The 26,556-nt window shown below is 39.4% G+C and overlaps 1 protein-coding gene across 1 annotated transcript; it reads left to right on the forward strand.

The window, feature by feature from the left end:
- Positions 1–1,280: 1,280 nt before the first annotated feature.
- UPF1 (UPF1 RNA helicase and ATPase) lies at positions 1,281–26,157 on the forward strand. The gene is made up of 24 exons (XM_053465625.1): positions 1,281–1,655; positions 5,026–5,168; positions 5,493–5,582; positions 6,292–6,459; positions 6,805–6,985; positions 10,490–10,651; positions 11,298–11,382; positions 11,739–11,837; positions 12,105–12,213; positions 12,376–12,535; positions 12,995–13,113; positions 14,161–14,325; positions 14,512–14,626; positions 14,799–14,942; positions 15,327–15,540; positions 15,990–16,107; positions 16,535–16,691; positions 20,231–20,373; positions 20,899–21,073; positions 22,115–22,196; positions 22,637–22,798; positions 23,497–23,714; positions 23,820–23,942; positions 25,994–26,157. The coding sequence occupies exons 1-23, from the start codon at positions 1,485–1,487 to the stop codon at positions 23,937–23,939; spliced, it is 3,300 nt and encodes a 1,099-aa protein (XP_053321600.1). The 5' UTR covers positions 1,281–1,484; the 3' UTR covers positions 23,940–23,942; positions 25,994–26,157.
- The last annotated feature ends 399 nt before the right edge of the window (positions 26,158–26,556 follow it).

Raw genomic sequence — 26,556 nt, forward strand, 5'->3', positions numbered from 1 at the left:
TTTTCTGCCAATTCCCTTCCTTTCTAAAATGTCATGCCCAAAATGTTCCTTGAATCGGTAAAGGTTGTTTCTCTCCTCTGACTGCATCTGTTTGTGGTGTGGCAACGCTTGCTACCTCCGCCAGGGCAGCCAGCTAACACTACCGGCTTGGGGTTTTCGCTCTGAAAGTCCACTCTCAAACCTCAAGGACTGACAGAGCGAGGAATGCTTTGCCCTGGGGATGAAACAGGTGAGTGGGTTGCCAATTGCTCACTCACTTCCCTTGTCATCTACTTTCTCATTTACTATTTCCTTGCAAATCTTGCCTTTTCCTCTTCTCTTTTTTCTTGATGATTCTATTTTCTTTCTGATTTTTATGATCTTTATGATTCTATTTTCCTTATGATTCTTTTTCTCCTTATGATTCAATCAGCCAACTAAAAAAGAGCTCTTTCAGTTCCATACTCACTGTACACACACACACACTCACACCAAATAAATACACCATAAGATACACAGTGATGCATGCATACAAACACACACTCACACATAACATGTCCCTCACATTCTGACACATAACACATCAAGATAAAGACATAACCTAACCCTGTTCCCAATCCTAATAACTAATTTTATTATTCTTATTATAATAAATTAATAATAAATAACCCCCAAGTAAATAAGACAGAGCTGAAGCTGAGCACACCTCACTCCCGTACTGACAAGCAGGGAAAGTGTTTGCTGAAAGAGGCAAACGCATAGGGGGAATCTACGGAATCCATCTATGCATTTGCAAGTGGAAGAAACCAGTAATTTAAATGTTTTAATGTTACTGTCAATTATATATACTATATATATATATATATATATATATATATATATATATATTAATATTATTGCACATTTTCACCATACACAATACACTGCTGTCAAACAAAAAACGCAAACCATATTAATGCGAATAAACAAAAGCATTTACGCTAATGGTTTTGACGGTGATAATTCCTAAGAACTAACTCTCTGTCTCCTGGCAAACGGCCGCTGCTACAGCGCTCATTATTAGAGGCACATTTTCTATTAACAACATGACGAACTGTTGGACGTGCTTCTAAGTCTTTGCTCCCCGTGTACCACCCTAAGTCTCCTTTACCGTATACTATACCATTGTGATTTCTCGCGATCGTTGGAGACACTGAACGGTTAGACCGGTTAGACACCGTTGCCCTAAGCAACCTATAGATACGCAGCTGCCACGAGTGTGTCCGGCGTGCTGACGTCATTGGGCAGCGCAAGCGCGCATTTTCCTGCGCGGTGGCGTGTGACGTAATTTGCTGCGGTGGGAGCTGGAGCTCAGGCGGTTAGCTTTTCCGTTCGCGTTCGGTGTGCGTTACCTCTCGGCCGTTTGTAAGGTCACGGTACGTGCCCTTGTGTTAGTGCTTTGAGGAGGAGAAATCAACTGGTCGTCCGGAAACCTTTATCCCCAGCCCATCACTCCGTTTTTCGACATGAGCGTGGAGGCGTACGGGCCGAGTTCGCAGACGCTCACCTTTCTGGACACGGAGGAGGTTGAGCTGCTCGGGGCCGACACGCAAGGCTCCGAGTTTGAGTTTAATGACTTCACGTTGCCTAGCCAGACGCAGACCCAGGGACAATCCCAGAACCAGCTGGATGGGCAGGTAGGCCTCATGGCTTCCGGGAGGCCGGCGGGAGGGAGAGCAACCCCGTGGCCTAGTGAGGTTTGTGTGTGCCAGCGGCGTGTGTGTTCTTGTCCGTGTGAGAGAAAACGCTTTCTGCCCAACTATTCACTTGTTGTTTCCCGGTTTGCTGTCCGGTGCCCCCGGTTACAACCCTGAATGGCTCCTGACAGGCTGCTTATCGCAGGCATGCGCTGTGTCAGTGTCATAAACCAAGTGGTGCAACTTTATGCTCGCTTGCAGGAAAACTCTTTAAGTCAGTTTTGCTTTACATAATGCCTTTGAACTCTGAGAAGGAATGTAGATCCTTTTCACTGCTTATTAAGTGAAACGACTAATAAAACATATTTTCCTTATGTTTACCTTATCCTCTGTTTCTGGAGATTTTGTGATCTCAGGCATCATGTGCAACTCTCTACTGAACAGTAACAATATTTGTTAAATGATTCACCTAAGCATATTTCTTTGTGTTCATGTTTTGATACCTTTCTTAGTAGCAAACACTCTTTTAGTGGTAATACAGTTGTCCTAAAATAGTGGGTTTTATTAACTAACCCTTGAGGACCATTGTTCCTGGCAACCAAAGGGCCAAATATTTTGTTACTTTTGCCATATTTTAAACCATAACTCCCCTTTTCCTCTTGTACAGCACCGTGGAATAATAGGGTACCAAAAAAACCCCAAAATTTTATGAACCTGCACAAATGATATGTAATTTTGTTCAGGGAAGTAGGGCTTTCTTTTAAAATCACAGAAATACCTAAAAATATAATTGGTAATAGATGAGAAAACCTCTATACTGAAATAGAGGAAACCCTTTTTTTTTTCTCTATACTGTATGTGCCCCAGATATTTTTATATAATGGGAGGGCTAAGAGGACTTTTAGCAACTTTATTTTCAATTTTCTTTTTTGCACTTTTGGGCAATATGTCTTGGTATCCATTTGGTTGCAATAATAACTATCAGCCAGCAGGGGAAGTGGAAGTGCCCAGCAGGGTCTAGAAAAACTGCTCAGCTTCTCCTGTACTCGAGTTAACTTCTGGTGGTTGTCAGAATGCCCCAATTGTGGACGCTCAGTGGGGTAAGAACATCATAATGTAAAGTGAAGTCCGTGGGGTTTACTAACTGAATTGATTTTGATTGCAACTCCCTCACAGCACTATTCATTATGAGAGGATAACATTGGCAGGTTTCTCCAATGTAACCCTCAAATGCCACTCTGCCTCCAGAAAGCCCTTATACACCCCCATATGCCACTCTTACCCTCCCCTGACTTACCAGTGCTTCTGTAGACTTGTCCCCACTGCTTCAGATTCCTTGGTGTGTAGTGGGGTCAGCCGGTGGAGGTATGTGGGATGCGCGCAGACAACCTCCGCTGCTGCCGGCACTTCCGCTGGGGCGCCGGAAGGTCTTGTGATGCCGGCGCTCCATCATAGAAGCCCCAGAGGAAGTGCCAGCAGCGGAGGTTGTCTGCGCGTATCGTACAGACCTCCACCGGCTGCCATAGAGGAGGATCCAGGTTCCCTGCAGCGCTGCGGGGGATCTGGGTCTTAGTCTTGTAGTCAGTCCTCTATTTGAGGTCTAATTAGAAGATGACCTTGAATATAAGACGATGGTTATTTTTCAGAGCCTTGTCTTATCGAGCAAATACACTAAATGATTTACCTATGCATTATACATGGTCAGCCAAGCTTTTCCTGTGGCTCACTGGGGTGTCTCTTCATAATGTATAGTGAAGTAAAGGAGTTCAAACCACAACTCTACCTCCAACCCTCTTGTCAAATATCCCTTTACCGAGTTAATACTTTAATGTTTTGCAGCAGTTGGCGTATAGAGTGAAAAAACATTGTGGATATATTTTTACTGCTGTCTTTAAAGGTTAAGTAATCTGGGCTAAGGATAGAGTTCATGACTTTTTTTTTCTATACGTTTAGAGAGTTTGTCACATGGTTTACACCAAGATGAATACGTTTGAGAATTGCTGTTATAATCTGGCTCATCATTACTGCTGGTTCGCATTTTTTATGTTTTGTGTACGGAAATGTTGGATTTTGTTCCTCTGTAGTTCTAGAACCCTTCGTAATTAAGCAACTATATTTTAAGTGTGAAAGGGTCTGTAATACAGTAAAGTAACACAAACACTAAACCCATACGCTCATGTACACGCATGCTAAAACTATATACTGACACACACTTATGCCAATGCCGTAAAACACTCCCACTAACACCACGAGCACACATTCTCCAACAATATACTCGCTATGCACAAATAAAATATACACGCTAACACTATAAACACTGAACCTGGCACTACAATACAGTAGGCACACGCTTGCACTATACATTTACAAACATGCATACATTTCTGCACAGACACTGCTGCGCCGTTGTGCGTATTGTTACCCCCTTGCAGCACTCACTTCAGTACTCCCCGGCAACCAAGCAAGGGGGCCCGGATTCCGGATGGCATCCCTTGTCTTTAGTTTAATTTCTGCTTCAAACTTTAAGGACTTTCTGATGTGAATTAATCTCATTGTGTCTTCTTTGCAGTCTCCTGGCAAAGTTTGTCAGCTTTCAAGGTGTGCACAACATAGGATGATTCTGAGGTTCTATGGAATTTATATTATGGTTGAGATTAAAATCTAGCTTTGGTCTTAATTTCATAATTATTAACAACCCATCTTTATGTGTACAATGAGAAAAAGTCTCAATTTTTCAGTATCAAACTGTATACACTGTTTGCTGTATAAAAACAGCTGACTATCGATAATTGTAAATGATTTTTTTGAACACTGACATGAAAGGTTCCCATTTAATCATGTTAGATACTGTAAAAAAATATATATTGCCTTCCATTAGGTAAAGCAATATGTAGATCTACTGTTCTAGTGATGAATTTTGCTGTGAGACCTAACTGCTAATTCTTGTTGAGCAAAATTGTTATACCCATGAGGGTGGACATACATAACAGATACTTAAAATACTGTCTTTGCCTTCCCGTGTGGATATAATGTAACAGTAGGAAATCCTAAAGCAGCTTCTGGAATGGTAAGATGCAATCAGGCAATACATTTCTTTCTGGAAGCACATTCCAATAGGGTCTTGTGCATGTCTGGGGGTCAGTTTACAACGGATCTGTGTATTGATAATGACACGAACACCCAAAAATGTGTGAAAGCATCTTGACTACTCAGTAGTCAAGTAGCGCTTGTCTGTGAGTTGGATGCAAGAGTGGAACGCAAATTATATTGCCGTTTTCAGGCAGCAAAAGTGTGTGTGTGTGCACATTTTTCTGTAAAATGCCCAATACTGACAAATTCTTCTTTCATTTCCAAATTATTTTACAACTAGGTTAATGGTCCTGATGGCATACTTCAAAATGGTACAGTTGATGATGGAGTGGGTAAAACCAGCCAGTTACTGGGTGAACTCAACTTTGAAGAAGATGAAGAGGATACCTATTATACAAAGGACCTCCCAGTGCATGCCTGCAGGTGAGCACTGTGTAAACAATCGTTTTGTGGTTAATAAACTTATTTGAGGTTATTTTGCCATATTAAGGCTTGTTTTGCCCAGACACAGTTTATTATTATTTATATAGCACCAACAGTTTACACAGCGCTTAATACAATACATATGTTCAAGGGGTATGACAAGACAAGAATTGACAGACAAACCGATACAATAGGTGGCGAGAGTCCTGCTCGTTAATGAACATTATTCCAAGGTTGTTTACAAGGTTACAGTCTCAAGGCAGATCATTTCTTTACAAATGTAGCCATGCATGATTTTAACGTACGCATCATTTTTTTTAAAAGCTATTGTGGAATCCATGACCCAGCCTGCGTAGTCTATTGTAACACCAGCAAGAAGTGGTTCTGCAATGGACGTGGAAATACTTCTGGCAGGTAGGATACAGTTTATTTAAAACCTGTATGAAAGCTATTAACTTTTGTATGTCTGTGTTAGAATTAGGCTTGCAGATACCAAATGTAATAACTAATTATGTGGTTTATAATGCGTCTTCTGACCCTCAGACTTTTAGAACTGTAGCTTGTCCAAGCTAGACACCTCGGTATTAGGTTTCACATTGTTAGGTAACAAGTAATGTATTGTAGTTCATGCTACGCACCCTGCCATATGAGGTTTGTTGTAGAAACCAATATTTTGTTATGGTATGTCAGGGATTTTTCTTCCCCAATCATGTATACTCATACATAAAGTACTCACCTCTCCCAACACCACCTCTTAGAGACTTGACACGCCGGTCTTCTGCCATTCTTAATCCAGCACCCTATGCTTTTCTGTGGGGCTGTGATGAAGCTGGATTACGTAATGCACCTAATGTGGCCCTGCTGGGTGCCCTCTTTACTGCATCTGCAGCAAAGCATAGGGTGCCAGATTCACAATGCAGGCCTTCGGCAGTTTTTACACCCTTGTGACCGTGATCAGTAAAGAACGGCTAATTCTTGAATGGAAGCCTATCAATATATTCTTTTTAATATAGTTAATTGTAACCGTGAATGCTAAGTTATTCTTACCTCTAGCAACCTCTAATCTTGAAACAGTTTTTTATTTTTTATAAATTGTTCGCCATTTGTTTTGATTTGCCTGCAGCCATATTGTGAATCACCTTGTCAGAGCCAAGTGTAAGGAGGTAACCCTACACAAGGATGGGCCTCTGGGAGAAACCGTGTTGGAATGTTACAACTGTGGATGTCGGAATGTGTTTCTCCTTGGATTTATACCTGCTAAGGCTGACTCTGTAGTTGTGCTGCTTTGCAGGTATGTAACACTGATACAACTATCATAATTCAACATTTTGAAGCATATGAAAGTTTTTTTTTTTTTTTTTTTTTTTTTTTTTTTCTTCAGTGCTCTGATCTGGGCAAAACTATTATCATCATGCCCAAAATTATGAATTATGTGCTAACTGTGTCTGATTGTTGAACCATTTTTTCTGTTTTTAAACTATGTAAAATGTGTGCAGATGCATACGTAGTACACCATGCTCCACTGCCTGCCAGAAAGTGGCCCCTGGTCACAGCATTCAGTAAAGTAAATGAGCAGAATTTGTGAAGCATTACTGCCTTTAATTCCAGACCTTTTAATGTGGTGTTTTCTTGTAAGGCAACCATGTGCCAGCCAGAGCAGTTTGAAGGATATCAACTGGGACAGCTCTCAGTGGCAACCTCTGATTCAGGACCGTTGCTTCCTTTCTTGGCTGGTTAAGATCCCATCTGAGCAGGAGCAATTAAGAGCTCGCCAAATTACAGCCCAGCAAATCAATAAACTGGAGGAACTATGGAAGGTAAATGAATGCATTACTTGGAATCCTTGGTTGGTTGTTTGTGTAATTGGTGCTATCAGCAGTTTAGTAAAACACAAATATGATTTGTTAATATATGTATGTTGAGGCATTCAGCAATACAAAAAAGTGATCACAAGCACCATAGTGAGAGGCATGCTTCAACTCACGAGATGGTGCCATCTAGTAAAATGTAAGAGTTCCCAGGTTGATTACAGGTCAGTGGAGCCCAGCTTTTTGATCACTATGGGATTTGTGAAATATACAAAACATTTTTTACAAATAGTTAAAACTTTAGTAACAATGAAAAATAATGCTTCAGCGATGTCACTGACATATTTGACATAACTGTAAAATAACAAAACAAAAATTTTATTTTAAAATGGCTCTATTCCCAGAAACACTGGCATACAAATTATGAATGAATGAATAATGTATGGTTTGATGGGGGTAAATTTTAATTGGTCAGCTTCAAATAGGACATGAATGCTGACCTTCATGGCCAGATGTCAAAATTCAAAACCGAAAAATGGCCACCTCCTAAATGTGACCTTTCAGCCCCCATGAAAATGTACAGTGAATGAACAATATTACAGCTAAACACAACGTATATGTTAAAACATCCTTAAGGGGTTAAACGGCATTGTTTTGGGAATAGCACGAAATGATTGTAATTGTAGACCATAGATTTAGCAACAAAGTGCAGTGCCAGTCAGTGGTTGCAAAAGCCATTAAGTTATTGGAATGCATAAAGAGAAGTATTTAAATCACAAGATGAAAATAATATAATTGTACCAATGGTGAGGCCTCATCTTGAATATGCAGTTCAATTCTGGGCACCAGTTTTTAAGAAGGATGTTTATAGAACTGGAGATAGTGCAGTGGCAGGCTGCAAAGTTAAAGGAATGGAGAATTTTAGTTATGAAGAAAGACTAGGAAAACTGAACTTGTTTTGACTTTAAAAGAGACGTCTAAGAGGGGACCTGATCACATTGTACAAATATATACAAGGTCAGTATAAACAGCTGATCTGTTCATCAAGAGGTCTCTACAAAAGACATGGGGTCATCACTTGAGACTTGAAGAAAATAAATTTCAGCAGAAGCATAGGAAAGGCTTCTTCACAGTAAGAACAATAAGAATAGTGAATATGGTAGGGTTTTTTGCCTTCTTTTGGATCAACTTTAGAAGTAGGTATGTGTGAATGGTTGAACTCGATGGACTGAAGTCTTTTTTCAACCTACTATACTAAGGTGCCATTAACCCCTTCAGGACCGGGACATACCTGGTCATACATCACCATTAGACCGGGACGTACCAGGTACGTCATCCCCAAAAGCCGCCCTGCAGCGCTGCTGCTGTCTACCCAGGAGCCTGAGATCACTCCCATGGAGTGATTCTGTAGGCTGAAACCGCGATTGCAGAAAAACCTGCAATCGCTTTTTCAGCTGCCACAGGCAGCTTCAGGGAAGGGGGTGGTGTGTTGATTGGGTCCCCACACAAGTGTGGGGACCTGACACAACATCCCCCTGCTGCCTGATCGCTCCATGAGAGCGTCAGTGCAGCGTTAACCCTTCAATGTCGTTGCATTTTAGGGGTTCATTCCCGTTTTGTATGGGCCTCTGCTGCTGGTGGTCTGTCTGGAAGCCCAGGCAGACCAGCAACAGCAAAAACGAGCCCCCACAAGCCCTTTTATCTGCCCTGTAGAGACTCCTCAAAGTGACTCCTCCCCGGCAATCTCCGGTCTACGGGATATTGTGTCCCAGAGGCAGCTTCAGGGACAGAGAGACTGGGTTCTTCGGTCTCCACATGAGTGTGGAGACCAGCCCCCACCCCCTCCCTTGCTCAATTAACCCCCGATTGTGCATGACCCTCATCGCAGCATTGCAGGGGTTAATATTGGTCCCCACAAGTCAATGCTGTACTTCAATGGAGCATCAGCATTGAAAGAGTTAAAAATAATAATAATAATTAAAAAAAAAATACAAAAAAATAACAGCACGGACCTGAAAGTCCAGGGTGCTTCCAGGTCAAATGCTGGGCTGATGATGATCAGATCATTCCTGGCCAATAGGAGTGATCGGATCATCATGGCAGCCCCTGGGTGACCCTGTGGGGGAAAAAAACACAAATTAATAAAAAAAAAATACATTACCTGATCACTTGTAGGTGACATTTGAAGTCGCTGATTATTGATCGGTCTCCCTGATTGATGTCAGTGGCCTAAACCTGTCACTTACAAGTAATCTCATAAAAAAATATGTAAAAAAGTTTAAATATTGAAATGCGCATGTTCCAGTTTTGACTCTACGGTGTCTGAGAAACATGACTTATCTATGCATATGGGGTATCGCTGTACTCAGGGGTGTTACTGAACGCAAATCAAGACCTATTTTGGTTTTTTTCACACATCTACTCAGAAAAATAATCATGGTGAAACCGCAAAGTGGATGTGAAAATGTTTTTTTTTGTTAGATTAAATTTGGAAGGCGCTGGTGTGGAATCAGCTGCATGGGACAGGCCAATATGCCCCTAACTAGATTCCCTGAGCTGTCTAGTTTAAGGAAATATATAGTTTTAAGGGGTTAAAATGAAATGCAGGACATCTACGTGTCTCAGATGAGACCTGCACCCAACAAACTGATCTGTCAAAATTCCATGTTTGAAAACTGAAATGCGCATGTTCCAATTTTGAACCCGCAGTGCCAAAGAGACTTGCCCTACCCATGTATATGGGGTATTCCTGTACTCGGGGTGGGGGGGGGTGTTTCTAAATACCAATCACAAGTTGATTCAGTCATTTTATGTACCCAGGATTAAATGGGTTTGTTAAAAATGAAAAAAAATAAGTTTTACTGCAATGTTTAGGACAGACTGGCACTAAAATGGTTAAATAAAGTGTTTAAAATGCCCCAAGTAAAATACTTTGGGATGTCGTCTTTCAAAAAAATATATACTTGTGTTGATCAGTTTTTCTTTTTCTGGCTGCTATTGGGGCACAACTCCCAGGATACCACATTTTAAAAACATCTTGTTTAGAAACAGCGATGTGCATCATTTATATTTAACCTTGTAAGTGCCAAAATAAATGAAAATACCAGGCATATGAGGTGTTTCCAAAAACAGGACAAATACCCAAATACACTTTTGGAGTTTTTTTTTCCAATTTGCACTGGTTATATTAAGTTTTTATAGGTGAAACTGTGAAAATATCCCCCCCCACATTTTTAGATATTTTTCATACTTAATGATGGTATATATATGGTATCAATAGAAAGCCCTACTTGTGCTGAAAAAAAAACTATGATTTGTGTGGGTGCACACAAAAACGGCTACGATCCTTTAGCGCCACCTTAGTATCAACATCCCGGTCCTTAAGGGGTTAATATTCAAATACACCATTTCTAATGATCCCTGCCATCTAAGTGTACTTTTTTTTTTAAATGTGCTTGTCTTATACTGCCAATTAAAGTGAAATGTTGTACTCAATGTAAATCATTATTTTAGGAAAATCCTTCTGCTACGTTAGAAGATCTGGAAAAGCCTGGTGTCGATGAAGAGCCCCAGCATGTTCTCCTTCGATATGAAGATGCTTATCAGTATCAAAATATATTTGGACCACTTGTGAAGCTCGAGGCTGATTATGACAAGAAGCTGAAAGAATCTCAGGTGAGGTCAGAAGTATTGGCCTAGCAAAAAGTTTTGTGGGGTTCTATTATTATTGCAGCTTGACCTTACCAGCTTTATGTAGTACCATTTATCAGCTTGTCATGTCCTATGTCTCTTATGGAACTGTCATTTGTGTCCTTTGATGTTGAAGCCAGTTGTGCAATGTTTAAAAGGTGTTTTGCTGGTTTTTCCCAGATACCACTTTTTTTTATACATTTTAAGAACCTGTCTTTTAGTGCATGCCACAAGAACTCCTCGCCATTAAGTTATTTATTCCCTTTAGCTAGGTGACCATCCTACCCTAGTGACTTCAGATTTGTTCTGTTATTTTGCAACCTGAGGACACGAGGTGTCGATAAGATACAATAGTCCTGTTTAGGCAAACTATCATCAAATAATTACACTGATTGCAAGACATGCAATGTAATTTAAGACGAGGAGGGTTCCAAAAACCACTCCAATGGTGTAATTTTATGTTTGAACAAGAATGTTAAGAGCCGTAATTTAAAATAAACGGCACATTCCTTTTTGCTTCAGGACTTGAGATGCTGTTTTCTTTAAAAAGTTAAGACACTGATAGACATTGTAGATGCAGACTAAATACTGTGTCAGCATCACATTTGCTAATGTTTACTCTTTCATTTAGACCCAAGATAACATCACAGTCCGTTGGGACTTGGGCTTGAACAAAAAAAGAATTGCATACTTCACCCTGCCAAAGACGGACTCAGGTAATTTTATTTTGACCATCACTGGTATTTATGTTCCTGATATACAATATTGCTTTTATATTCCTCTTTGGCTTCTCTCTGAGCAAGACTACGCCACGCTGTGTACTACAAGTTGGCCTTATAGCTCTGAAAGTCCGTCTTAGAGTGTGTAAGTTTGGTACTGGTTTATTCACCCTGTCTGTGATAATGACATTCTTACTACTGTTACTCAAAACGTTATGCAGCACTACCAATACAATAGTAAACTCTGCCTTTGGTAGCACAAAATCCCTTTAGCTGGTTATTGCTGGATCGAAATCATGATACCACAATGCAACACAGCATCTCTAATGTCTAACCTTATACCTGTCTTTCAGATATGCGCCTAATGCAGGGGGATGAGATATGCCTCAGATACAAAGGAGACATGGCACCTTTATGGAAAGGCATTGGTCATGTCATCAAAGTCCCAGATAGTATCCTTTCTGTCTTATGAAATGATGTATCTCGTTGTAATAAGCCATTTTAAACAGCCTGCCTCGACCAAAAATGTTTTAAAGTCACGAACGTGTGTGTTTATATCCAATACCACTGTACAGCTGTCTGTACAGTGGTATAGAGAGCATATATCTTCCTTTTCCTTATTGTAAAAATCACCTTTATTGAATTATTACAAGCTGCATTTGAATCCAAAATGTATGTTATCGTTGGCTTAGCGAAAACGCCTTAACTTGATTGTGTAGATTACGGTGATGAAATTGCTATTGAGTTGAGAAGTAGTGTTGGTGCACCGGTGGAGGTTACACACAACTTCCAGGTAGATTTCGTGTGGAAGTCAACTTCATTTGACAGGTATGTTGTAGAACTACTTCTAGTGTATGGTAATGCCAATTAAAAACCGAAATGCTTATATGCTGTTTTATGTATGGTCGTTGGCCTGTGATTAAGCAAGTGTAATGGTCAAGAGCAGATTGGTGAGAAATACTAACATTTTTTGATTTTTGCCCTAATTAGAATGCAGAGTGCTTTGAAGACGTTTGCAGTGGATGAAACCTCTGTATCTGGCTACATCTACCATAAGCTTCTGGGGCATGAAGTGGAAGATGTGATTATCAAATGTCAGCTTCCAAAGAGATTTACAGCGCAAGGACTTCCAGATCTCAATCATTCTCAAGTAAATGTTTTGTTTTTAAAACAGCACTTGCTTTTATCAAGGTTATACTCCATCTCCAAGTTAAAAGATCTGGTGGCATAGGTTCTGAGCAGATCTAAATTATCTCGTTTGTTTGCCTTGAATGGGGTCTTTTAATATAATGCAGGTCTAACTTTGCTAATTCTTATGATCCCATTCTAACAGGACATTTGAACTTCATTTAATTACCCTTTCATTTTTTTTCTGTGGTAAGGTAATGTTCTTTAAAAATGTATGATTCTGAACCGTGGCCGATTTAACCTTTTGAAATATGTTAGGTAAATTAGATGGGAGTTGTTGAATTTTTTTCCCTGCCTTTTCTCCAAGCCTGAACCACTTTATATCTGTTACATAGCTAGATTTGAGTAGTTTGAAGTAGTTTATAACTAATTGCTTCTCATAATGATTCCAAAAGGGTTTAAAGTGGGATATTACTTTCAGGTTTATGCAGTCAAGACTGTTCTGCAACGTCCTCTCAGTCTGATTCAGGGACCCCCTGGAACTGGTAAAACGGTCACCTCTGCTACCATAGTGTACCATCTGGCAAGACAAGGAAATGGGTAAGTACTTGGATTTGTATGTGTAGTATTTCATTCTGTTATGGTGCATTGTAAGCCGTTATTTTAGTCACCACTGTCACTAATTTATCTGAAATAGTAAATTATACTTGCATAGTTGGAAATATATAGGAAAATAGGTACATATATATGTAGATGTAGATATATAGATATATAGATATCTATATATCTATATATATCTGGTGAAGTTTAAATGTTTGGGCATTCTCTTTAATGTGGTGTGAGGAATACTAAGCAAAGGCACCTTCCATTTTAATATTCCTAATATTGTGGTATGAAAATAAACCCTTATTTGTGGCTGAAAAGGCATTTTGGGGAGACGTAAAATAAGAAGCAAGTCACAATAATGAAATTGCTTAGCTCTTTAATGGATTCCTTTTAATAAGGAAGCTGTGTGGATGTCAAAGCCATTTTTTAAACTGAATTGTGCAATGTGGTCTCAGAACCAATTGTCGTTTTAAATGAAAATTTCTTATTCATCTCGTTATCCTATCATTTTTTATTTACACTTACAGACTGTTTAGGCTGTAAAAATTGTAATTGGCATAATACATTTAAATGGAAAGCTTGTCATGAACATCCCAATTTTAAAAACCTAAATTAAAGTGGCCTGAGTAAGACCTAGAAGAAATAGCTGTGGGCAGTGGAAGGGGCAAATGCATATGAGGGATTCTACAGAATCCCTCCCATGCACTTAAACATTTTAAAAGTACCACACAGCTTTGATATGCATTGCGTATGATGGCTGTAGTGTCCCTTCAATCTGCAATAATCACTGTTGCCTAACACATTTATTTTATGTAAATATATGCGTAGCAAATGATTACATCTTTGCTCTGATACAAAAGGGTAGTTCAGATCACTTAAATTAGTGAAGTTAATTTTTTTTTTTTTTTGCCTTTACGTTAAGTAGTCATAACTTTGTGGTCAAGAGTATTAAAACTTCCATGGCTTCAACCATTTGTATATAAACTATTGAATGCTTGATGCATGTTCTTTTTTGTAACAACTTGTTTTTGTTTCTCTTAGCCCTGTGTTGGTGTGTGCTCCTAGCAATATTGCAGTGGATCAATTGACTGAGAAAATCCACCAGACAGGGCTCAAAGTGGTCCGTCTGTGTGCTAAGAGCCGAGAAGCCATCGACTCCCCTGTGTCCTTCTTGGCCTTACACAACCAAATTCGCAACATGGAAAGGTTAGCACTGTTTTGTTAACTTTGCAGTTTGTCCTCAAAGTTATGAAGTTATATATGTTACTGTTTACTGTGATTTTTTTTTTTTCTTGTATTTATGAAACTAGTAAATATTGCAACTCGTCATTATCACAAACTGTATCTGATGGTTCCCTGATGGGCTAAGACTTTTTTGTTATCCTTTTAAAGTATGCCTGAGCTTCAAAAGTTGCAGCAACTAAAAGATGAAACTGGAGAGTTATCGTCTGCTGATGAGAAACGCTACCGTGCTCTAAAGAGAACAGCTGAACGGGAACTACTTATGGTAGTTATTCTATTCTATTTTTTTTTTTTTGCGGTGCAAATAAACCTGTCTATAAAGTGGCTTAATATGTGTGCAGTACCTTCATTTTTTCAGTATTTTTAAAGCGGTTTTATGTTTTGTCTAGTAATTTTAACCACTTGTTTTTTTGTTTTTTTTTTTTTTTTTTTTGCAGAATGCTGATGTGATTTGCTGCACATGCGTTGGGGCGGGTGATCCTAGACTCGCAAAAATGCAGTTCCGTTCAATCCTCATTGATGAGAGTACCCAAGCCACTGAGCCAGAGTGTATGGTACCAGTTGTCCTGGGAGCAAAACAAGTAGGTCGTGATCAAATTGTCGCTGAATTAACGTGCTTTGGGGGCAGAAATGATTTCCTGAAGCACTTTGATCTAATTTTTTGTTCTTTTAATTGAGCCCCTTTCAATATCAAGTGATTCTTTTGTACTTTAAAGTGTAACTACATTCAGCAGTTTGCTTTTGTACTCTTTTATCCAGAGTTGATTTACGTAAATGAGAAATTATTTGATCAAAATGTTAAAAATCAGATTATATTGCTTAGTACTGCTCTACGCTGAGCAAATGAAAAAATCAACTTGATCAGTATTCAGTCTTCCTTAAGACTTCTGAAGAAATGTACATTTTTATTTTTTTTTAAAGATCACTTTGTGTACTATATTGTTTCCCTCTGTTTTCTCCTACAGCTTATTTTGGTGGGTGACCACTGCCAGCTTGGGCCAGTTGTGATGTGTAAGAAAGCAGCCAAGGCTGGACTCTCCCAGTCTTTGTTTGAAAGACTTGTGGTCCTGGGAATCAGGCCTATTCGCCTGCAAGTCCAGTACAGAATGCATCCAGCGCTGAGTGCGTTTCCATCCAATATATTCTATGAAGGGTCTCTTCAGAACGGTGTTACCGCAGGTAATGTCACCACAGGGCCCTGCATTCAATTTTATTTCACTGTGTGTTTTTTTTATGCTTCCTATGTACTAAAGGGAGAAAACACAGAAATAAAACCCAAGCATAACTGTATAGAACATTTGTTTTTATTTACAGTATAGAGCAAACTAGCAGCAATGCAAACATTTTGGGTGCTAGGAATACACTTTCTCAGTTTTAGCACCTGGAATGTTTCTGCAAGTCTGCTTTATGCTGTAAATAAGAATTTGTACGGTTGCGCTTGGATTTTTGTTTTCTCCCTCTGAATATTGCTGTGGATTTTGAGCAACCACAAACGTGCCTATAGCTGCACAGTACATTATACCTTGCACTACTCAAAGTACTGTAAGTACTCGCATTTTTGACTTTGTGGACATAAGTCACTAAACTTATAATGTCAAATGTGTAACACTTTTTCCACTCTTATGTAGCGGACCGTGTGAAGAAAGGCTTTGACTTCCAGTGGCCCCAGCCAGACAAACCAATGTTCTTTTATGTGACACAGGGGCAAGAAGAAATTGCTAGCTCTGGCACCTCCTACCTTAACAGGTACCAATAGATTGTTCTTCTCATTAAGGATGTTTACTTAACATTTAATAGTGACATTAAACAGTAATACTGAAAATGACTCTTCATAGACCAGAAGACGTTGAGTAATTTTATTCCTTCCTAGAAAATGCAAACTTGAAGCTTCTGTTGTGATCTGTGGCTAATCTATTAAGTTGCCAAGACTACAGCTAATTATTCATCAGGGAAATACTAGAGCATGATTTGACATGATTCACAAATTTCTAGATGGGGCTTCTATATTTAACAGTGCTGGTACTTTATTGTGCGCTTTAAAATAAAGACTTGGACAGCATTGATGTATGTGTGGCTCCCTTGTTCATATAGTACTGTAGTAGACTTGCCTGTGCAAGCCACGTTTGTATTTTATGTACAGTGCTTCTCATAAATGTTTTTCTTGTTCATTTAGGACGGAAGCAGCTAATGTCGAGAAGATCACTACAAAGCTGCTTAAGGCTGGTGCTAAACCTGACCAAATTGGCATAATAACTCCTTATGAAGGCCAGCGTTCCTACCTGGTTCAGTACATGCAATTTAGTGGCTCCCTACACACAAAGCTTTACCAGGTACTAAAATAAAATCAGGTTTTAAGTGCTATGCCTTGCAAAAGTATTTCACAGCCCTAGGCTTTTTTGCATTACAACCTGGAATTGTGTGTTTATTTGGATTTCAAGTAATGGACATGCACAAAATCCAAATTGGTGAAGAAAATAACTTTCAAAAAAAAAAAAAATTAAATGGAAAAGTGGTGTGTTCATATGCATTTGCCCCATTTGCTATGAACCCTCTAAATAAGATCTGGTGGAACCAATTACCTTCAGAAGTCACATAATTAATTAGTTAAAATCCGCATATGTGCAATCTAAGTGTCACGAACACGTAATCTGTCACAAGATATACACATGTTCTGGAATGCCCCAGAGCCTCCAACACCTGAGCAAGTGGCACCATGAAGACCAAGGAACTCTCCAAATAGGTCAGGGACAAAGTTCTGAAGAAGTACAGGTCAGGGTTGGGCTATTTAAAAAAAAAAAAAAAAAAAATTGCCATTAAATCCATTGAGGAATGGAAAGAATATGGCACCACAGCAAACCTACCATGAGAGGGCTGCCCACCAAAGCTCATGGACCAAGCAAGGAGGGCATTAATCAGAGAAGTTAACTCAGAAGGAATTTAAGCCATACACTCGAGTGGCCAGAAAAAAAGCCATTTCTTAACCCCTTCGAGACAAAGGCTGATTTTACTTTTTGTACCCTTTGTGACAATGGCCTTTTTAACATTTCTGCGCTGCTTGTGTTTAGCTGTAATTTTCTTCTTTCCCGTTTACTGAACCCACACACATTAGATATTGTTTTTTTCAGGACAAGAAGGGCTTTCTTTAGATGACATTGTTTTGATTGTATCATATTATTTACTATTAAAAAAATTATAAAATATGGTGAAAAATTTAGAAAAAAATGACTGTTTCTAACTTTTAGTTGAAAAATCTTTTACTCATCTATAAAAGGTAATGAAAAAACCTGCTAAATAGATTCTACTATTTGTCCTGAGTTTAGAAATACCCAATGTTTTTATGTTTTTTTGCTTTTTTCTACCCATTATGGGGCAATAAGTACAGGTAGCGTTTTGCTATTTCAAAGCCATTTTTTCCAAATCTGGTAATTCTTCCCCCCTTGTGCCATTTCGGGTATCTTTGAACCCGGCCAATGCAATTTACCCCATCAAGTCATATATTTTTGAAAACTAGACAGCCCAGGGTATTCCAAATGCTAGTATTTTAACTCTTTCCATGCACCATATCTACCACCAGTCTTTGTCAAACTTTGTGGTAGTCATTTGTTTGCATTTGGTTTTCCACACACATTTTAATTCAGGTATGAATTAAAATGTTCTCGTATATGTCACTATCACAAAACACCCCAATATGTGTTCAGCAACATCTCCTGAGTACAGCGATACCTCACATGAATGATTTTGCCTGGCTGTTTTGGGGCAAAAGGGCCACATTTGGGGCATGCACTTTTTTCAATGTTGAACTTTGGCATTTGGGGATCCACTGCCCATGCCCTATTTGGTACATCTTTGACCCGGGCCATTTCAGTGTGCCCAACAAAACCATATATTTTTCAAAACTAGACACCACAGGGTATTTTAAATGCTGGTATTTTAACTCTTTGCATGCACACATTTTACCACCAGCATTTTTTCAAAGTTTGCAGTAATATTTTTGTGTGTGTATTTTTCCCCCACACACCTACTTTATGTATGAATTTACAGCTCCTGGTATATGCCGCTGTCACACGACACCCCATAATGTGTTCAGCAACATCTCCTGAGTGCAGTGATACCCCACATGCATGGGTGTGTCATTTTTTGGGGGAACTAAAAGGCCACATTTGGTACGTGTGCATTTTTCTAATTGGAAATTAGATGTGTGGCCATCCTTCCCCCCGTGTTAATTGGGACGTTGTTGAACCTGGCCCATTCAATTTACCCCATCAAATCATACATTTTTTAAAAGTAGACACCCCACGGGCATTTAATATGCCAGTATTTTAACTCTTTCCATGCGAGAATTGTTTTAAGCTAATATGCTAACTTTAGGACTTGCTCACAAAAATATATTTTTTATATATATATATATTTTTTTTTATTATTTTTTTTAAAAAAAATTTTAACATTTTTTTTCAACTTGGAGGTTCCCCTGATAGTGACATCAGTGGGAAATGATTTTTACATTTTACTGTTTTTTTACTATTTTTTTCTAATTATTATTAATTTTATTTTATTTTTTAATTTATTTTTACTAATCACACTGTGATTAGAAAGCTGGGCTCCATTGACTTGCATGGTGAATGCAGTACCTGTATTCAACCTGCAAGTGGAGCCAAAGTTCTCTAGATGGTCTGGACCATCTAGCTAAATTTTAAAATTTGTTGGTTCCTGTTACAGGACGGCGGCCATCTTCCTTGATGGCGAAGATTGCCGGTAGCTGCGGCTGTGACCGCTCTCCGGAGCGGTCACAGCCCATCAAAAGGTTAGTGTTTGGTGTCGCTGGATGCCTCCTGATCGAGGCATTCCAGCGACACCATTTAAGTTTAGGAGGCGATCGTCGATCGCCTCCTAAACGCTTTTAAAACGGGCGTCCGCCGCCATACAAAGTATGGCGGATGTTGACGCCCCGTGGAGGGGCCAGAGATGGCCCCTTCGTGCCGATCGCGGCGTTGCTGAATGCCTCGAGGTCGAGGCATTCAGCAACGCTTTTTGGGTGCAGAAAGCGATAGTAGATCGCTTTCTGCACCCGTTTAAAGACGTGCCGGTCCTGGCACGTCAATTGTCGTAAAGCACATGCTTTTCCGTGCCGTGCCAGGACCGGCAATTGTCATTAAGGGGTTAAAGAAAAAAATTAGGAAACATGTTTGCTGTCCACCCAAAGGCATACGGGGGACTCCCTAAATACGTGAAAGAATGTACTCTGGTCAGATGAGACTAAAATTTAGCCTTTTGGCCATCAAGGAAAAAGGTTTGCACCAGACATGGCTAACGCCTATCATCTCCCTGAGAACACCATTCCCACAGTAAAGCATGGTGGTGGCAGCATCATGCTGTGGGCATGTTTCCTCTGCAGGGAATGGGAAACTGGATCGAAGGAACGGTGTATGGTGCTAAATGTAGGGAAATCTTTGTCTTTCAGAGATTTAAAATTGGGATGGAAGGTCACCTAAAGCAACAGTGGTTTAAGGGGAAACATTTAAATGTCTTGGAGTGGCCTAGCCAAAGCCCAGACCTCACATGTGCTAAGCTTAGAGAAATGTTTCCGTTACACATTCACCCCAAACTTCCCACTAGTGAATAAACTGACACTGATCAGATAGATCTGAGATTACTTTACATTTTATAAAGCATTGGTTAAAAGCCAAATCTTGCCCATGTGTCCTTGGCGGACCAGACTTGGATTATAAGATTTTGCGGTTTTAATCATCTCTGCCGTAACCTCTTTGAAATTGTGTTTTGTGTTCTGGTTTTATTTTTTAAAACTTAATACCTGTGCAGCCTTTTGTCAGTGATTCTTGTGTAATATGTGCATTCTCATACCTCATTTTAGGAAGTGGAAATTGCCAGTGTGGATGCCTTTCAGGGTAGAGAGAAGGACTTCATAATTCTTTCCTGTGTAAGAGCAAACGAGCATCAAGGAATTGGTTTCTTAAATGATCCTCGTCGTCTCAATGTGGCGTTGACAAGAGCAAGGTAAGGATTTCTGTAAAGTCTTGCTATTTGAAGTGTACACTCTGTACTAAACACTAACAAAAAACAAAGAAAAACACTGGTTTTGTGCCCCTGTGTCACACACATGCCTTACACCCTACTATTGGTTAAAAAACATACTCCCTCCAGAGTTACTAGTGTCAGATTAAAAATATATGTTTTCCAAAATATATTGTGATTTTTTTCATTAAAACTGTTCTAGTGTTTGCATAATGTTTTCAGACACCTGACTGTTTGTTGTTTAAATGCGTGCTAGTTGTATCTTTGCCCAATCTGACTAATGAACATGTATGGAGGCATGGACATTGTTGGCATTGCCACAAGGAATCGGCATCAGAATTACTCTGATTTAAACAGACACATAGGAAGAGAACTATTTAAGCTAATGCAAACATTTTAAGACCATTTTGGTGGTTGTGCCCCTCTACTATATTTTATACAGAGAAGACTGAATTTGACTGTTAGTTACCTTGGCTTTCTGTACTTTTTTTTTAATTTTTTTTCTAGGTATGGAGTCATCATTGTGGGCAACCCGAAAGCTCTGTCCAAGCAGCCCCTTTGGAACCATCTGCTGAACTACTACAAGGAGCAGAAAGTCCTTGTAGAGGGACCATTGAATAACCTTCGGGAAAGCCTCATGCAATTCAGCAAGCCTCGCAAACTTGTCAACACCATTAACCCTGTAAGTGTTGTCCTATGTTTGTGATAATAAGTATGGTCAAGAGCAGCAGCAAAAATTTAAGTGGATTATTTTATTTAAAAAGGTCAATGCCAGACAGGTTAGGATCATAAAAACCATTTACTGCTCCTTGTTCGTGAGTGTTGTGATACTAACAGTTCCCACTGAAGTGTGTAATGTGAAAAACTGTGTGTATATATAGATATATTTCTTGAGATAATATTCTATCCAAAAGGGATAACATCTGCCAAGTTGAGCATTTTTGGCCAGAGCTGCCTTTAGTTAACTTTGTTTGGATTGTTTCCTACTGGACTACACTAGGCAACGAATCTGTTCACAACTTTAGGATGTACTGCTGTGTCTCCATGTAACTGGCCCAAGCTACCCTTAGGATGTAATAATATCTTGTAATAGTATTGTCTGAGAGCCAGGTATGTTTCCTGTCTGTAGGAGCCAGCATCCTTGGTCATTCACCAGTACTGAAGTGTACCCAATTACCCGAACCGTTACTTAGGCAGCATGTACCCATGTACCAAACAAGAATTTGGTCATTCTCTGTCAATGCCAACGCCACTGGAAACACTGCACATAAATAACTTATTGGCGGGTCTGTCCAAACCCTGCTGTGATGCGCTGCGGTGGGGATGATTGTTTGAATTGGAAGAACCAGATACACTTCGTAAAAAAAATTATTAATCTTGCTTCTCTGGTGTAGATCTCTTTATAAGCCAAAAAATTTAGTTTTACTGTAGTCAGGTGATGCTTAATAGAAATTAAGGGTTTTTCTAAACAAAAAAAATCTGAAGAGTGCAACATTTTCTGGTTGTGTGTGCATGTATATGTGTGTATATATAATCGGTAAACATTTTATTATGTAGACTTTACATAATATAAAAATTCATATACTGTAGATTTACAACAAATTATGGATTTCATCTTTCGAGTCTGTCCTGGACTGTTCATATTCCCTTTCTCAGACCTTGAGTTCAACTTTCTTTTTATTTGCATTGTTTGAAAAGAGATTGAATGTCTAACTATTTTTAGGGTGCCCGTTTTATGACAACTGCCATGTACGATGCTCGTGAAGCCATCATTCCAGGGTCTGTTTATGACAGGAGCAATCAAGGTACTAAGCAGCCCAGCCATATTCTTAATGTGTAGTCTGACGTTGAATTGAGTTTAATTGTCAATTAGATATACTCATTGGTTTATTGTTTTGGCTAATGCTGATTTTAGCCACACCACAAATGGCATCAGTAAGCTACCTAGCAATGCATGCTAAGTAGATTTTTGTTACTTGAGACTGAAGTTCTGGAAACATGCATTATTATATTAACACCTTTTGGCTTTTCTCACAACTTGTATAAAGACATTTGATGTAATTTGTCGTTAATGTGGTAATACTTCACACGGCACAACCAGTGTCTTGTTCCAGTCTCCTAGAGTGTGTATTCTCTTGTGACTGTTAAGCATTGACCCTGATTGATTGTCACTATAGTCTTGTTACTGTCTAGAATATATCTCACTTTTGACATTCTAAAATTGTATGTTCTCTTTACCTCTCAGGACGACCCTCCAATATGTACTTTCAAACACATGATCAGATTGGCATGATCAGCTCTGGACCCAGTCATGTTACTGCCATGAACATTCCCATACCGTTCAATCTTGTCATGCCCCCAATGCCCCCACCAGGGTATTTTGGACAAGCCAATGGACCAGCTGCAGGTACATTGCTAATGTTGCGCATATTATACATTTGTTTTCCTTTCTGCTGTATATAATACTTAGGAAGTTAAACAGAAACTAGGCTGAGAAATTAACATTTCTAATTAATCACTATTTATCTCTGCAAAAGTTAGTTTTACCCAATGTTCTGTACGCTGTAGTAGGTTCCATTAGAGCTTTTTACAGTAAAATTTAATTTAAAACTGAGAATGTACAGAAATGTCGGTAACATTCACACAATAAAGGAGATGACCCTGCACTTGCGAGCTTACAATCTGTGTTTGTGTTTGATTACACTGGGCATTTGGCAGTCTGTAAAGCTATAAGGCATATAGGTCTGTAGGTTTAAGTCTTTACAGTAGCCTAGTTGCGATGAATGGCTCTTATCTGCCACAATTCTTATGTTTCTGTGTCAGCCGTTCTACAGATCAAGAGTAGCTTGACCATGTCAGTGATATATCTGGTGCAATAGTAGCTTTATTCCTATTATGCTAATCCTTTTAGAGGAACATTTGATTACTGGTAGTGCCTTTAATTTGTTTATGGGAAATATGATTCTGGTTTGTTTTTCAATGTTTTTTTTTTAGTTTAAATGAGTCTAATTTAGTAAATGTGGACATGAAGTGTATTTTTTTGTAAGCCATTATGTCCTTCAATAATAGCTGCATGACAATATATATCGATTATACCAATAACAGGACGTGGCATGCCCAAAGGAAAAATGACCCGTGGACGACAGAAACAGCGTGGCATTGGACCTCAAGGCATGAGCCAAGGAAACATGCCGAATAGCCAGGCCAGCCAGGATGTTGTATCCCAACCTTTTTCTCAAGGGCCTCTAACTCAGGGTTACATATCCATGAGCCAACCATCGCAGATGAGCCAGCCAGGACTTTCCCAACCAGAATTATCACAGGTATTGCTTCAGGCTGTGTTGTCTCTGACATGAACATAAATGTTGTGTGTTGCCCGTGCAATTGCAGCATCTGATTTAATGCTCTATAATAATTTATTGTTTCAGGATAGCTACCTTGGTGATGAATTTAAATCTCAGATTGATGTTGCGTTATCTCAAGACTCAACTTACCAGGGAGAGCGTGCATATCAACATGGAGGCGTGACTGGGCTGTCACAGTACTAGTGTGTAAGTTACTTGCTTTTTTAATGTTCCAGAAATATCTAATTCTATAAATATGCTGCAACAATGGTATACACAACAATATCAGGTGTCAAAGCTCTGTCAGAGTGTAGTGTTACACCTTCACAAACAAAGTTCAGCTGTTCCTGTAGGATTTACCTGACATTTGCTTAGTTGCATCTCAGAGCAAAAGCCATTGTCCGCAGAGAGCTTCCAAAGCATCAGAGGGATCTCATTGTTGAAAGATATCAGTCAGGAGAAGGATTTCCAAAGCGTTCGATATACCATGGAACACAGTGAAGACAGTCATCATCAAGTGGAGAAAATATGGCACAACAGAGACATTACCAAGAACTGGACGTCCCTCTAAAATTGATGAAAACACGAGAAGAGAACTGGTCAGGGAGGCTTACAAGAGGCCTACTCTGCAACATTAAAAGAACTGCAGGAATGTTTGGCGCAAAAACACTGCACATCACCCAAAGAACATCATACCCACAGTGAAGCGTGGTGGTGGCAGCATCATGCTTTGGGGCTGTTTTTCTTCAGCTGGAACCGGGGCCTTAGGGTGGAGGGAACTATGAACAGTTTAAAATACCTGGCAATTTTGGCACAAATCCTTCAGGCGTTAGTTAGGAAGCTGAAGAGGAAGTTCACATTTTAGCACAACGACCCAAAGCACACATCCAAATCCCCAAAAGCATGGCTTCACCAGAAGAAGATTAACATTTTGGAATGCCAGAGCCCAGACCTGAATCGAATTGAACATCTGTACAATATTAAATGTGCATTTAATTTCCACATTATCAATGTGGTTGGACAAGAAGAGAGGAGAGCATGGTCTTCAGTGACAAGTGGAAGAGGAAGGAAGATTGTGTTTGATATCACATCGGATAGTTTCAATTTTATTATAGAAGTATGTGGCATCGAGAGGCACTAGTTATGATAGGGCGAATAAGAGAATTGAAAGCACCGAAGAAATGTTTACAGTTTTGAGGCAGGGAGGACATAAGGGAGGTGAAATGGGTTTCCTTAGCAAGGGCATGGTACTTTGAGAATCATGTTGATGAGAGTGAAATTAGTGAAACAAGCACAAAAACTCACCGTAGCAGCAGTTCAGACAGATCAGGGAAGTTTTTATTGAAGGGGTGCTTCCACTTTTCCCTTTGTCATTCCTTCTTGCCCTCCTTGGCGAACTCCCTTGGTAAACTTTTGGCCCTTAGATAGAAAGTGGCCTGTCCCTCCAAAGTCAGTTCACATGGCTGCTTGTTTAATTACCAGTTGATTACCTTGCAATCAAATCAGCCTCATGGGGGAGAAGGGGAGGTAAGCTAACAGGGTACTAATTTAAATATAGACAAATCAAAGGACAAGCAAAGGAATTATATTGATGCAAAAATACATGTAAATGCTATATGTAGGGTGTAGGGTAACAATAAGATCCCTAAAATGATAAGAGAAGGGCTCAATATTACTACCAGTGATAAACCTGTGTTTTGTGTGCAATTGTTTGACATCCATGACAGCAAAGTATCTTTGTATATTTTTCAACAAAGGCTGTGAAAAATTTGTCTGTGTGCCAATATTACGGTGGTCAACTAATCTATGACCTACTTATTAGATTGCCATGGATATGCTTTACAATTATGTTTTTAAGTTGCATGATCCTTGTCTGAAATTAATGGTAATAGAGAGCCAAGCTTTTCTGTTGTATGTGCTACTGACAGGAGTGCTGCATGGACCTATATACCGACTGTACAACGCATGATAAAACATACATAAAGCAGTATAACTCTTGTACTCTTTCTTTTAAGATGTTTGTGCTGGCCCTTTCGTACACTTGCCACAACAAAGAATAGTCACATTAAAATTTTATAGCTCCTCATCTTGCTACTTTGTAACTAACTTCCCATATGGTGAGCAAACTAATAAAAAGGTTTGGCGCAATATGAGAAGCATAAGTGAGTCTGATTTTTTTGTATTAATCATTGTCTTGATAGTGGTTTACAGAAGCATGTAATTATAGTAAATATTTTTTTTCTCTCCTTGACATCCAGGTTGAAGACGAGCTAAGCCTGTGTGGAACTTAGTTCATCCACATTTTATTCTGAGTAAAAAATAAATAAAATGGATACCTGTTTTCCACTGCTAAAACTGAAGCACCACTGTGAGAGCAACAGGAGAGAGAGGAACGAGAGAGGGATAACAAAAACCACAAAAATGAGAGAGGGAGAGAGAAAGCGAGTGAGACCACCGCAAGCACACTGAGACGAGGAGAATGACGCGAGAAGATGCTGTACATCAGTGGCGCCACATGCACCCGGAGATGGGATAGGTAGTACATGGGGACCATTACCATTAAGATACCCTGATCAGACTGAATGGCCAGCTAACCTATGTCCCACCATAATTTGGGCGAGTGCTGGAGAAAAGACATTATTCATTTTGTTCAAATTGCTTTCCTAGTTGCTTCTTCAAAGCTGCAGAAAGACAATCCTTATCTCAGAGTTGTATTTTTTTATTTATGTATATTACGTCAGTAACTTTTTTTTTTTTTTTTTTTTTCCCCAAAAGATAAAAAAAAAATCCTGATTGTTCCAAATGAACAACCTTGCTTTTG

The sequence above is a fragment of the Spea bombifrons genome, chromosome 1, assembly GCF_027358695.1.
Source record: "Spea bombifrons isolate aSpeBom1 chromosome 1, aSpeBom1.2.pri, whole genome shotgun sequence".
Taxonomy (NCBI): Eukaryota; Metazoa; Chordata; class Amphibia; order Anura; family Pelobatidae; genus Spea; species Spea bombifrons.